This window comes from Dendropsophus ebraccatus, chromosome 5 (assembly GCF_027789765.1).
Source record: "Dendropsophus ebraccatus isolate aDenEbr1 chromosome 5, aDenEbr1.pat, whole genome shotgun sequence".
In the NCBI taxonomy this organism is placed as follows: Eukaryota; Metazoa; Chordata; class Amphibia; order Anura; family Hylidae; genus Dendropsophus; species Dendropsophus ebraccatus.
In genome coordinates, this window is record NC_091458.1 from 42,449,322 (window position 1) to 42,463,062 (window position 13,741).

Here is a 13,741-nt window from a genome sequence, read left to right on the forward strand (position 1 = left end):
TGCCTACAACTCCCATCATGCTGGTCTGCCGGGAGATGATGGGAGTTGTGGTTCCAGCTGGAGAGTTACAGGTTGTGGAGCCCTGATGTAGTGCAGCAGGCAGGTATCTGTCAGGAGTGTATGGGACTCCATGTCCCCCGGGTGACCGCACTGCGCTCCCCCGGCCGGTCACCTGCTGCTGCTGCGGACAGGGTGAGTGACAGGCGCCCCGCTCACTCAGCGCTCCCCAGCAGGCGGCTGCACCAATGGCCTCCCCCGGCTCTGCGCTGACTCCTCCCACTTGTTGCACCGGGACTCCCATGAGAGTAAAGCTCAGCCTCACAGGGAGAAGCCCGGTGTGCAGGCTCGGGGCAGGCGCCCACACACGTCCACACAGATCAGACCTATATACTGCTGCTGCACGATCCATGAGCCGGTGAAGGAGAAAGCTACACCATGCTGGGGACCCCCGGGCTGCCGGGGCTATGGCTGCTGCTGCTGCTGCTGCTGAGCGGAGACACATGGGCACAGAGGGCTGCAGGGCTGGAGGGAGCCCCCCTGACGTACGGACCCTTAGAGGAGCAGATCCTGGTGGCCAACCATGGGCTGAGGGTGCCCTTCGGGAGATCCGTCTACCTGGAGCCGGTGCTGGACCTGGTGATCCAAGTGCAGCCGGGAGACAAGTGTCACATCAGCGTCCTCCGCAATGACCCGCTGTCCCAGGGACCCGGCCAGCTCTCCCCTAACCGCTTCCCCTGCGAGTTCGGAGCCCGGGAGGTGAAGTACTCTCACCTGGGAGCCCGTAGTCCCTCCCGGGACAGAGTCAAGCTGCAGCTCCGCTATGATACCCCGAGCAGCACGGTGATCATCCCCTTCATGATAGAGGTGGAGGTGCTCTTCACCCAGCTGGAGGTGGTGACCAGGAACATGCCCCTGACTGTGGACAGGCTGCTGGCCACCAGTAACCCCATAGACAAGAAGGTCCTGGAGTTCACCTATGATAAGACCTTTGAAGTGTGCAGGATCACCCCCCTGCTGGACCTTGCTGGCCTGCCCAGGTATGGAAGGGTGCTGGGGAGCGCTGGGCATATGGTGGACTGTGGCGAGTTTCTACAACAAGGGGTTCGCTACCAACACACCGCTGCCACCCAGTCACCCAACAAGGACTATATCCCCATGTTGGTGGAGCTGCATGATAAAGTTGGCAATTTACTCAAGCAGGAGCATTTCCATATCCTGGTTAGGATCAAGGAAGGTTTGGAGAACACCCAACCTAAACCCAGCTTCATAGCAATGATGATGATGGAGGTGGACCAGTTTGTCATGACAGCCATCACCCCTGACATGTTGGCGGCAGAAGACTTGGAATCCGACCCTGGGGATCTTATATTTAATATCACATCTTCCTTTGGTCCAGGACAAGGGCAGATTGTGAGTACGGATGACCGTAACTTGCCCATCACCTCCTTCTATCAGAGGGATCTGCAGGAACTTAGAATCGCCTACAAACCCCCACCCGAGGACTCTGACGTGGAGCGCATCTTTGAAGTGGAACTGGAGGTGGTGGACACTGAAGGAGCAGTGTCTGAGCCGTTCTCCTTCATGATTGTGGTAAAACCAATGAATACACTTGCCCCCGTGGTGACACGGAACACGGGGCAGCTACTGTTTGAAGGGCAGTCACGTCCCCTCTCAAGTTCTCACAATTTACAGATCAGTGATGAGGACAATCTAGATGATGTTAAAGTAACTGTACTTGATGGACTTAGACATGGACAGCTGTACCTGCTGGGTTCACCTGAGACTTCTAAATTTTTTACAGCCTCTGACCTGGACCAAGGCAGGGTCATTTATCAACATGACGGTAGTGACACGTACAGTGACAACATCATCTTCCGTATGACAGATGGGCTACATGAAGTCGAGTTCCTCTTCCCAATAACGGTGGTGCCAACTGATGACGAGCCCCCTATAGTCAACGCCAACACAGGTCTGATGATCTCCGAGAAAGAAGTGTCACCTGTGACTCCAGTTGTGTTGAGTGCAACAGATATTGACTCAGAGGACTCTACCATACGATTTATCTTGGACTTACCTTATTCAACACTTGGCCAAATGATACTGCGTCAATCTGAGATACCTCAAGACCCTTCCGAGTGGAAATTATTACCTGAACTAAATCTTTATGAAAAGGAAGTAAAGGAGTGGACTCAACAAGACATATTAGATGGCAAATTATATTACAAGCATATTGGACCACACAGCACCGTCCCAGTCATGGACCAACTGGTCTTCAGAGTCCAAGATGACAATGATCCTCCTAACCAGTCTGGAGAACACATGTTCATAGTAAAGATTAATCCCATTGATGACTTACCTCCAGAATTATACACGGGCACCACCCTTAAGATGGTGGTACAGGAATACCATCTGACCCACTTTAAGAGAAAATTTCTTCGATATACTGACTTGGATTCTGATGACCGGGACCTCAAATACACAGTGACTATTCCCCCGACTGACACTGATGAAAACAACCCAGTTCTTATGGGATTTATAGTGCTTACTGAAAACCCAGATCAGATTGTTACAGAATTTACACAAGCCCAGATAAACCATCACAAAATTGCCTACAAACCACCTGACTTGGAGCTTGGCATTACACCACGTGTAGTGCAGTTTCACTATACTGTAGAGGATATGTCTGGCAATATGGCTGAAGGGGATTTTACCATTTTTCTGGAGCCTGTGGACAACAAGCCCCCGAGTATTATTAATACCGGATTTACTGTGTTTGAGAGAGGAAGTCACATTATCACCCCAGCAGAACTTGATGCTACTGATGCAGATACTGGCAAAGACAAAATTACCTTCACCCTGACCCAGTCACCAAGACATGGCCAAGTGCTGTATTCCAATCACGTGATGGATGTCGGTGAGACATTTGTGTTGGATGACATTCGGAGTGGAAGGATAAGCTACATGCACAGCGGTGAGGAGTCTACTAGTGATTCTTGTACCATTGATGTTAGTGATGGAGTGCACGTAGTTACAATCATCATCAAAATCACTGTGCGACTAGTAGACGATGAAGTGCCTAGGCTCATGCTACCTTCTGGAACCATTGGCTCCTACTTGGACGTTTTAGAAGGCAGCTCTGCTGAAATCACCTCCAATGTTATTCAAGGCACTGACGCAGATACTGATGACCTCATGTTAACCTTCATTGTGGAAGACCCACCGCTTCTTGGAGAAATCCTGGTCAATGGCATCCCAGCTGAACGATTTTCTCAAAGGGACATCATCGATGGTGCCGTCGTTTATTCTCACACTTCTGGAGAAATTGGTTTGAAGAAAAAAGAGGACTCATTCAATTTGACATTGTCGGACATGTCCGAAGAATGGACTGTTGGGGGCAATAGAGTTAATGGAGTTCGTGTTCAAGTGACCATACTACCACTGGATAACCAGCCTCCTATTGTTTCAGTGGGGGAACAATTTGCAGTTATTGAAGGAGAGAAAAGTGTGATTACACCTTCCCATCTGAAAGCGACGGATGGAGACACCCCAAATGATGACATCCTTTGCACAATTGTTGTGCAGCCTACATCTGGATATCTTGAAAACATTTCACCAGCACCAGGCTCTGAAAAATCCAGAGCAGGGACCTCTATTAGTGCATTTACCTTGAAGGATATTCGATTAGGACACATTTATTATGTTCAGAGCATCCATAAAGGTGTGGAACCTATAGAAGACAGACTTACTTTCCACTGTTCTGATGGCATTAACTTTTCCCAAAAGCATTTCTTCCCAGTTGTTATCATACCTGCCAATGATGAAAAACCAGAGATCTTCATGAGAGAGTTTGTGGTCATGGAGGGAATGAGTCTTGTCATTGATATTCCAATACTAAATGGGGCAGATGCAGATGTCCCGGCAGATGACCTTATATTTTTCATAACAAAGCCACCAAAACATGGACATATTGTCAACCAGCTAACTAATGGCACTGTGATAGTTGACAGCTTCAGCCTGGATGACATAAAGGAAAGCTCCACCATCCTTTACGAGCATGATGACTCAGAGACCAAAGAAGACAGCTTCGATATAAAACTTTCTGATGGGAAACATTCAGTGATCAAAACTGTTCTCATCATGATCATACCGGTGGATGATGAAACTCCTAGAATGACCATAAATGATGGACTGGAGATCGAAATCGAAGAAACCAAACTGATTTCTAATAAAGTATTAAAAGCTACAGACCTGGACTCTGATGATAAGTCTTTAACCTTTATATTACGATATGGGCCTGGTCAAGGCCTGTTACAACGAAAAAGACCAAATGGTGGCCTAGAAAACATTACCTTGGGTATGAACTTCACCCAGGATGAGGTGGACCGGGAACTAATACAGTACCATCACTTTGGCCAGGAGGGAATCCGTGATCTCTTCAAATTTGATGTTACGGATGGCATAAATCCACTCATTGACAGATATTTTTATGTCACCGTTGGAGGCATTGATATGGTTTTTCCAGATGTCATAAGCAAAGGAGTATCTCTAAAAGAAGGTGGCAAAGTAACTCTCACAACTGACTTACTCAGCACCAGCGATCTCAATAGCCCTGATGAACACCTAGTTTTCACCATCACAAGGGCTCCTGTACGTGGACATCTGGAGTGCACAGATTTGCCGGGGGTTCCCATCACATCATTTACCCAGTTGCAGTTAGCTGGCAATAAAGTCTATTACACACATACATCCGATGATGAAGTGAAGATGGACAGCTTTGAATTTGAGGTCACCGATGGATATAACCCAGTTTTCCGCACATTCAGAATATCCATTACCGATGTTGATAATAAGAAGCCAGTTCTGACCATCCATGAACTGGCTGTAAGAGAGAACGAAAATAAGTTGATCACCCCCTTTGAACTTACAGTGGAGGATAGGGATACCCGAGATAAGAGGCTTAAATTCATCATCACACAGGTGCCGGTGCATGGTAAGATCCTATACAACAATAGTAAAGCAGTCACCACCTTCACAAAACAAGATCTCAATGACAACCTGATCAGTTATAAACACGATGGCACTGAGTCCACTGAGGACAGTTTCTCCTTCACTGTGACTGATGGAACCCACACAGACTTTTATGTATTCCCTGACACCGTCTACGAGACCCGTCAGCCCCAGATGATGAAGATTCGGATTATAGCTGTGGATAATGGGGTACCACAGATTGTAGTGAATAAGGGGGCCCCGACTCTCCGTGTTCTGAGCACCGGTCATCTGGGCTTCCTGATCACCAACAAGTTCCTTAAAGCAGAAGACCGGGATAGCGCCCACATCTCTCTCCGCATCCGAATCACTCAAGGCCCCAGTCATGGATTTCTTATCAACCTGAACAAGGGGAACCACAGCATCAACCAGTTCACACAAGGTAATCCTTGCACTGCCAATTGGCTTAATTTAATCTCTTAATTTTTTTTCTACATAGCATGTAAAACACAGTGCGCTGTTTGTTTGCTTTTATATACTATGGAAGTATTTCTTTAAGGTGTAGATGTATGTCATAGAAACATGTCAAAAGTTTTCATCTGTGGGGGTCTGGGTCCTGAAACTCCCATCAGTGGCTGCCTTGTACAGATGCACAGGGGGGCCGAGTATGCCATTGTATCTCCTCCTCCATAAATCTTTGCTGTGTACATACGGCCCTGGTCATCTGTAGTTATTTCCATTATCTTTACACCAGGATTTCTGAGGTTTCTTTAGAACCTGTTCAGGAGTTCCATGGAAGACAGCTGTCACTTGGAGGATGCCTTCACACTGGATAGCAATGCTGGAGATTTAGTGCAGAAAATGTGCAGCGTACCCACATCTAAGTCTGCAGGCGCACATTTTGCTATTGAAATATTGCAGATCCGCAGCAAAATTGTCCCTGTTGATTGTTACAATTTGGTGTGGATCTACATCCGGGTACACCACAGTTTTCCTTCAAAAAATACACAGTGCACCCATTCTATGTGAAAACATCTTTAGGCTAGGTTCACACTATGTAAGAATGACGGCCATCTGTCATTACAACTGGAGTAATTTATCAAACTGGTGTAAAGTGAAACTGACTCAGTTGCCCCTAGCAACCAATCAGATTCCACCTTTCATTCCTCACAGACTCTTTGGAAAATGAAAGGTGGGATGTGATTGGTTGCTAGGGGCAACTGAGCCAGTTTCACTTTACACCATGTTTGATAAATCTCCCCATTGGCTGTATCTGTGTTTTCCTGGACTCCCTAGGGCTCGGAATGGAGCATGCTCGAGCTCATCTCTAGTTGTCATCCATTTTTTCTACAAAAAAATATAATAAAAAATATCCAAAATGAAAATGTATTCCCTATCCAGAGGATAGCTGATAACTAGCTGATTCATTCTCAATAGGGTTTCTGAACATTGCTGAGTACTGAGTGCTTAGCTCTTGCTAACTTGTGAAATATTCCCTTTATAGGGGTTGTTCACCAAATTTTGGTTCCAGAAAGTGCCAGAGATTTGTAATTTCCGTCTATTAAAAAAATCCTGTCTTCCAGTACTTATCAGCTGCTGTATATCCTGCAAGCAGTGGTATTCTTTCCAATCTGGAGAGCAGGAGATGTTTTCTATGGGGATTTGTTACTGCTCTGGACAGTTCCTGACATGGACAAAGGTGGCAGCAAAGAGCACTGTGTCAGAATGGAGAAAATACACCACTTCCCGCAGGACATACAGCAGCTGATAAATACTAGAAGACTCAAGATTTTTTAATAGAAGTAAATTACAAATCTCTGGCCCTTTCTGATACAAGTTGATTTCAAAGATTTTTCTGGGGGGGGGGGGGGTGAACAACCCCTTTAAGTACTTATTTTTTTCAGAGGAGGCATATTTTAAGCACTTGTGGCTCAGTTACTATTGTAGATAAGCAGCTGTGCACAGATTAAAATAAACTTTAAATAGCCAAAGTTGCTTAGTGAAGGTCTGCTGCCCTGAAAGACAGGACTGTCCAATGCCAAATGGATCTAGTTCAAAGCCCTGGCTGGCAGGCAGAGTCCGGCTACGATGCTGCCCCATGGTACTAGAAGCAGAATATAAATCAATATTACTAATTGTACAGGGTATTATGTGCCAGCCAGCAGTAAGTAAACCGAGAACGCCTGATACATCTCTTCACATTAAATACTTAACAAGATTGACAAAATGTTGTTTTAGCAGTGGGATGCAGCCGTGTTGCAATCTGCTGCATGTCATCTATGTATCTTTTCATCTCCCCCTTTGAACAATCCCGTAACAAACAATCCTTAACTCCATTATTGCTGGAGCCGTTCCAGGTGGATAGCGTTTAGGAAGAGCCACAGCTCAGGATATAAGTTGGAACCTGCTGGCGTTAGGTGATTCTACTCCCCCGACTCAAGCCTGGACTGGTCTGAGTAGCCTGCAGGCGTAAACCTGAATATCTGTGCGAGGAAACAGTGTAGCAATGGTAAATCAGTGCTGATATAGTCCACATGAGCTGGATATAGATGGACATGTGCAAAGACCAGGGAAAATGTAGGTCATCCAAGGGGTTAAAGTGTACACAACTCCTGTATTGACCTGTATATGTAATAACAATTCAATATAGAAATATAAATACAGGCAAAGACCCTATTACATGAAGTGATTATTGTCCGTACTTGGCCGATTATTGACCGTTAAATGTTTAGTGTAATAGCGCATGTTGAAAGGCCATGATTAGCTGACATGCACGATGTTGGCTGATCATGGTCTTTCAACATGCTGAAAAAGCACAGTTATGACAGTGACAGCCTGCTTGCTCTGTGTAATAGGATCAGTGGCAGCAGACCGCCACTGACTTTAATGGGCTGCCCGAACGATCTAATGATAATTTGGGTGGCCCCTCCTGCTGCTCCCTGCTCGCTGTCTGTGCGCTGTCTAGTTTATCCTGGAAAATCGTGTAATATGGCCTTAAAGAGGTTATCCAACTAAAAGTATTTTCTTTCAAATCTATTGGTTTTAGAAAATTATATAGATGTGTAATTTACTTCTATTCAAAAATCTACAGTCTTCCCATATTTATCAGCTGCTGTATGTCCTGAAGGTGTTTTCTTTCCAGTCTGACAAAGTGCCCTCTGCTGCCACCTCTGTCTGTGACAGGAACTGTCCAGAGCAAGAGAGGTTTTCTATGGGGATTTGCTACTGATCTGGACAGTTCCTAACATGGACAGAGGTGGCAGCAGAGAACACTGTGTCAGACTGAAAAGAAAAGAACATTTCCTGTAGGACATACAGCAGCTGATATAATAAGTACTGGAAGACTGGAGAGGACTGGAGATTTTTAAGTAAAAGTAAATTACAAATCTATATAACTTTCGTAAACCAGTTGATTTGAAAGTTATTTTGCAGTATAAACCCTTTAAGTAAAATACTCCTGTACTTGTACCTTTGTCATATCATTCAGCTTTTTCAGTTATATGTATTCTAAGAAACCTATTAATCTTGTAGCCCAGAGTGGTGACTGAATTGTTATTTTTGCAGTTGCCTATGGCGTCCAATCCTTGGGGAGTCATGAGGATGGGAACCCTAGGAGCAAAGAACATCCAATTTTAGTTACTTATTTTGGAATTATATTGCCCACTCTAACGTAACTTTTCATATGTTGCTGCCCATGGTGAAACTAACAATTCCTTCTATACTTGTTATTATCTATTCAGTCTCCTTACCCCAGTTCTGAGCTGCTGCTTTCTGCTGAACACTCAAAAATCTGTATGTGAGCTGTTTTCTCTGTCTCCCCCTCCCTTCTGAGACGGCTGATGTAAACAAGTCCCTGACTGGCTTTATCTGCAACATTGTAGCTTCTTTTTATTGCTGGGAGGGTTAATCTGAGTTCAAGGTACTAATGAACTCACTGTGATTATTCCTCCAGCATTACAAAGAAGCTACAATGTTGCAGATAAAGCCAGCCAGGGACTTGTTCACTTCAGCCGAGGGGGGGGGGGAGGAGGAGGGGAGACAGAAATAAAGACTTGCACACAGATTTTTGTGTCTTCAGCAGAAAGCAGCAGCTGAGAAGTGTGGGAAGAAGCCTGAATAGATAATAACAAGTATCAAGTGGAAGTGGAATACCCTTTTAAGGGAATATTTTTGGATACTGCTTATTATTTGAACACGCTGTAAATGGTTGTATGGGACAATCAAGATTGAATGACCTCTGACCCTCTCCGACCTGTCTGTGACCTTTCGGCAGTGGTCAGAATGTCAAAAATAGCAGAGTTGGTAATTTTACATTGATGTTAATGGGAGGTATGGATACAGAGTAGCATCAGTGCTGTTTCAGTAGCTCGCGGTGCTGCATAGTTTATGCAGTTCCCATTAAACTCTATGGCCACATATATCAATCTGTGTAAAACAAAGCCTGCTGTAATTTATTGCTGAGCTGTGATTAGTCGTGATGGGCAAATTATACCACAGATTGTTTTCCTTTAAAAGGAATCTGTCAGCTGTAATTTACATTCCAAACTGCTGATGCTGTTATGTAGCTGTAAGGACTCGGAGACACATGGTACCATTCATATATCTGTCTGTGCTTCCATAACATTAAAAATATACCTTTTCTATAGCAGAAAGTCAAGGGGGTGTTCCTAAGCTCCTGAAGTTCAGCAAGCTGTAAGATCTCCTTAAGGCCCTATTCCACCAACAAATCTGAAGACAGATTATCTGCCAAAGATTTGAAGCCAAACCCAGGAGTGGATTTGAAAAGAGGAGAAATCCAGTCTTTCCTTTCTGACCTGTTCTCTGTTTATAGTCTGTTTCTGGGTTTGGCTTCAAATCTTTGGCAGATAATCTGTCGTCAGATCTGTTGGTAGAATAGGGTCCTTACTCCTGTTCAAATACTAATTCACCTTAGGACTCCATGTGTCAATCAAGCAGGAAGGGTTCAGCCTGCCGCTTTTCAGGGGCTTGGAAAAGCCTCTTTGACTCTTAGTAGCAGAGAATAAAAGCATTTTCTACCCTTGGAAGCACAGCTTGATATATGAAAGGTATCATGTGTCTCCTTGTCCTAACAGCTATCTCACAGTGTCAGCAGTTTGGAATGCAAATTGCAGCTGACAGATTCCCTTTTAGGGTACGTTTACATGTAACGAGCGCGAGATTCACAGCAAATCTACTGCGATAATTGCAATACATTCCGTTGCAAGACTGTAGTGACAGCCATATTTAAAGGAGTACTCCACTAAAAAATGTTTTCTTTCAGATCAACTGGTTCCAGTAAGTGCCAGAGATTTGTAATTTACTTCTAATAAAAAATCTCAACTCTTTCAGTATTTATCAGCTGCTGTATGTCCTGCAGGAAGGGGTGTATTATTTTCAGTCTGGTCAGCAGGAGAGGTTTTCTAATGGGATTTGCTACTGCTCTGGACAGCAGAGGTGGCAGCAGAGAGCATTGTGCCAGACTGGAAAGAATCCACCACTTCCTGCAGGACATACAGCAGCTGATAATTACTGGAATAGTGGAGATTTCTTATAGAAGTAAATAACAAATCTCTGGCACTTTCGGACACTAGTTGATTTGAAAGTAATTTTTTTTCACTGGAGTACCCCTTTAACTAACTACCTGCCGGTAAAAACAGTAGTTATTAGTGATAGTAGCGATTTTGGAGAAATAATAGGTTACAAGTTTTCAATAATGGAAGCAATACTTAACAAACTTTCTATGTATGTGAATATATTGCTCATATTGCTCATTCCATTGGCTCTATATAGTTATTGTTCATCCCGGTGGCTGTGGAGCTGAAATTGCTATTGTCAATCTAACAGCATACCCAATATTGACTCTAACCTAAGGCTACTGTACATACTGATAGGTAGTAGATATGGTTGACTGCATAAGATACTATCAGTGTGACCTTTTCTATATTAACTTAAATGTTCTTCATTCAGTCTTCTCACGTAATTAATTTCTGAATACCAGGAAAGGTTGTTTTCCCCTTAAAGGGGGTTTTCTAGGATTAGAAAAGGCACAGCTACTTTGTTGCAAAACAAACACCACCCCTGTCCTCAGGTTTTGTGTATTATTACAATTCAGCTCCATTTACTTGATCTGAGCTATAAGGGTATTTTCACACAATGTCCTCTTCTTTTGCATTTAAATCAATGCAATGCCGCCCATTCCATGCACACGCCGCACTGACAGCGGCCGTTGTTCCCCCTACAGCCGCACAAATAATCGACATGTCAGTTATTTGCGGCCCCTAGTGCAGGAGCGAAGGCCGCCCAGACAATGTATGGCCGTCCTAAAGGTTAATGGATAACAAAATAAAAATAAAATGATGTTTCTGTGGCCCATATGGCAATATCGTCCGCAGAAACATGCAGCCGTTGTTTGACACAGCAGTGTGAACATAGCCTAAAACTGCACCCAGATTGAGGATAGGTGAGGTTCTGTTTATGGAAGAAAGCAGCCATGTTTTTATAAGCTTGGACAACCCCTTTAAGGCTATGTTCACACACAGTATTTTTGGTCAGTATTTGGGTCAGTATTTTTCATCGAAAACCAGGATTGGATTGAAAACACACGAAAGGCTATGTTCACACACTGTTGAAATTTAGTGGATGGCCGTCATTTAATGGAAAATAATTACCGTTATTTTAAAACGGACGTTGTTTTGAAATAGCAGACATTATTTGCCGTTAAATGACGGCCATCCACTAAATTTCTGCAGTGTGTGGAACAGAGCCTTTCTGTGTTTTCAATCCACTCCTGGTTTAGGATAAAAAATACTGAGCAAAATACTGAGCAAAAATACAGTGTGTGAACATAGCCTTAAGCTAGAAATACATGAGTAAACGGCTTTTTACAGGGGCCAATTATTGGACTTGAGAAAATGCTCTTTCTTCAGCGGATTGAGCTTTCCTTTGACAATCCTTGCCTCAGGCACTAATAGAGTTTTTCTCAATGGAAATTGCCTGGTTAGCAAGGGCAGGCATGCTGATTGACTTAATTGTGTGGTCTATCGTATGAAAGGGTCGCTATCTGCCACATTGTCACCTTAGCTAACCTCCCTTCTGGGTTCAGGTAGTTCCCAGTGAATGTCAGGAGTGACGTCACTTCTCTGGGTTACTGCTTTGTGGAGTATGTGGATATGCCCATTTCATTCATTATCTCACTTACTTTCATTTTAATGTGGTTTTTCGTTTGAGAGTCTTTAAGTTTTAAATCTAAACTTGTGTTTCTACCTATAGTAAAAAAAATACTATACATCATGGAGATACATGGAGTTTTTTTTTTTAATTCACGTTCAACTATTAGGCCATATTCACACAATACTCATTTTGATGCCACTATTACTGCCGTGAGTCCCTGTCCAATCGCAGATTCATTGACTAAAGTGGACACCATCACAAATCACTACGATGTTGTCAGTTTGGGTCATTGTTGCCATTGGGCAGGGACAGCTGTAATACAGGAATCAATTTTATGTTTGTGCAAATCCAAAAAACAGGGGTTCCATGGTGGATTCCAGCACTCTTAGCAGCAGGATTAGCTGGTCTTGCTCTCGCAGTGATGGTAACCTTGACAGAACTACATTGGACCCCATTTCAGGCTATAAGCCATAGTCATATATGCAAAAGAACACTGCAGAGACACCATCATATGTCTCAATGTCAGTGAACTAGCCAGACCTTCCTTTGGGAAGGAACAACCAAGCCAAGGAATGTCTCCAATTAAGGAAACCACCCAAGCAAGGTATCCATCCACAGACAGCTGTTTCGGGGTATTTGCCCCTCATCAGTGTGGAGTAGGATTCTGGCTAGTGGGAGCAATGCCTAGTAAGTGCATGCAAAGCCATAGTCATGACCTGGAGAGAACTTTAGTTATTGAAAGAGTTGTTAGGTTCTATAAAGGTTAAGGATAGTATGCGTGAATATCCTTAAGAATTTTTCTTGAAGAGTGTCATGAAAATGTCCTATGACATGTCCTATATTTGTCCAGAATTCTGGCACAGATGCCCCATAGAACCCTATCAGATGCCCCATAGAACCCTATTCTGGCACAGATGCATAGCTCAGCAGCCTGGGCCACCTCTAGCACCTGGGCACGTGCTGTCTGGTGCTGGCACTGGCCCTTTAACTGTATGCACTCTTAATCAGGAGCACATGCAGTTAATAGGGGTGCTGTTATTGTTTCCTGAAGCCTCCTGAAAGGCTTCAGGATTAGTGTTTCCTGGCCGTGAAGACAGCCACAGACGTATGAAGGGCTGTTCACAGCTCAGCCTCTCCCTCCTGATAGTCAAGATATTTACTGGGAACTACTTGAACCCAGAAGGGAGGTCAGTTAAGGTGACAATGTGGCAGATACGGACCTTCTATGGCCTTCTTTAGTTTACCTATTTCGCCATACTCTACTATACAAATGCATGCTCGGCTTAGTCTATATTCCGAGAACAAGTGAATGTGCTTGCATGTTAAAATGCCACCACATTCCTGACCCCTCTATTCCAAGACATCTGTCAATGGGAACTGCCTGACGAAAACTGATCAGCTGATCTAGTGTTTTCTTCTGTTTATATTATGAAGAATGTGCTTGTCATCGGTTGTCATCTATTTTTTGATCCTTATAAATTACATTGACGTCAGTAGGAGGAAAGTGTAAAAAAAAACCATAAAACATACATTTATCGGGATCTGTTGGAACCTTAAAGTTGAAAGTGGCGTTTTGTGCCCTTTA

At 44.0% G+C, this 13,741-nt stretch overlaps 1 protein-coding gene across 1 annotated transcript in view; it reads left to right on the forward strand.

The window, feature by feature from the left end:
* Positions 1 to 365: 365 nt before the first annotated feature.
* Positions 366 to 13,741, forward strand: part of FREM2 (FRAS1 related extracellular matrix 2) — a 153,270-nt gene continuing 139,894 nt past the window's right edge. The window contains exon 1 of the mRNA XM_069969951.1: positions 366 to 5,428. Within this exon, the coding sequence (XP_069826052.1) occupies positions 436 to 5,428 (4,993 nt within the window). The 5' untranslated portion in view covers positions 366 to 435. The remainder of the gene's footprint in view (positions 5,429 to 13,741) is intronic.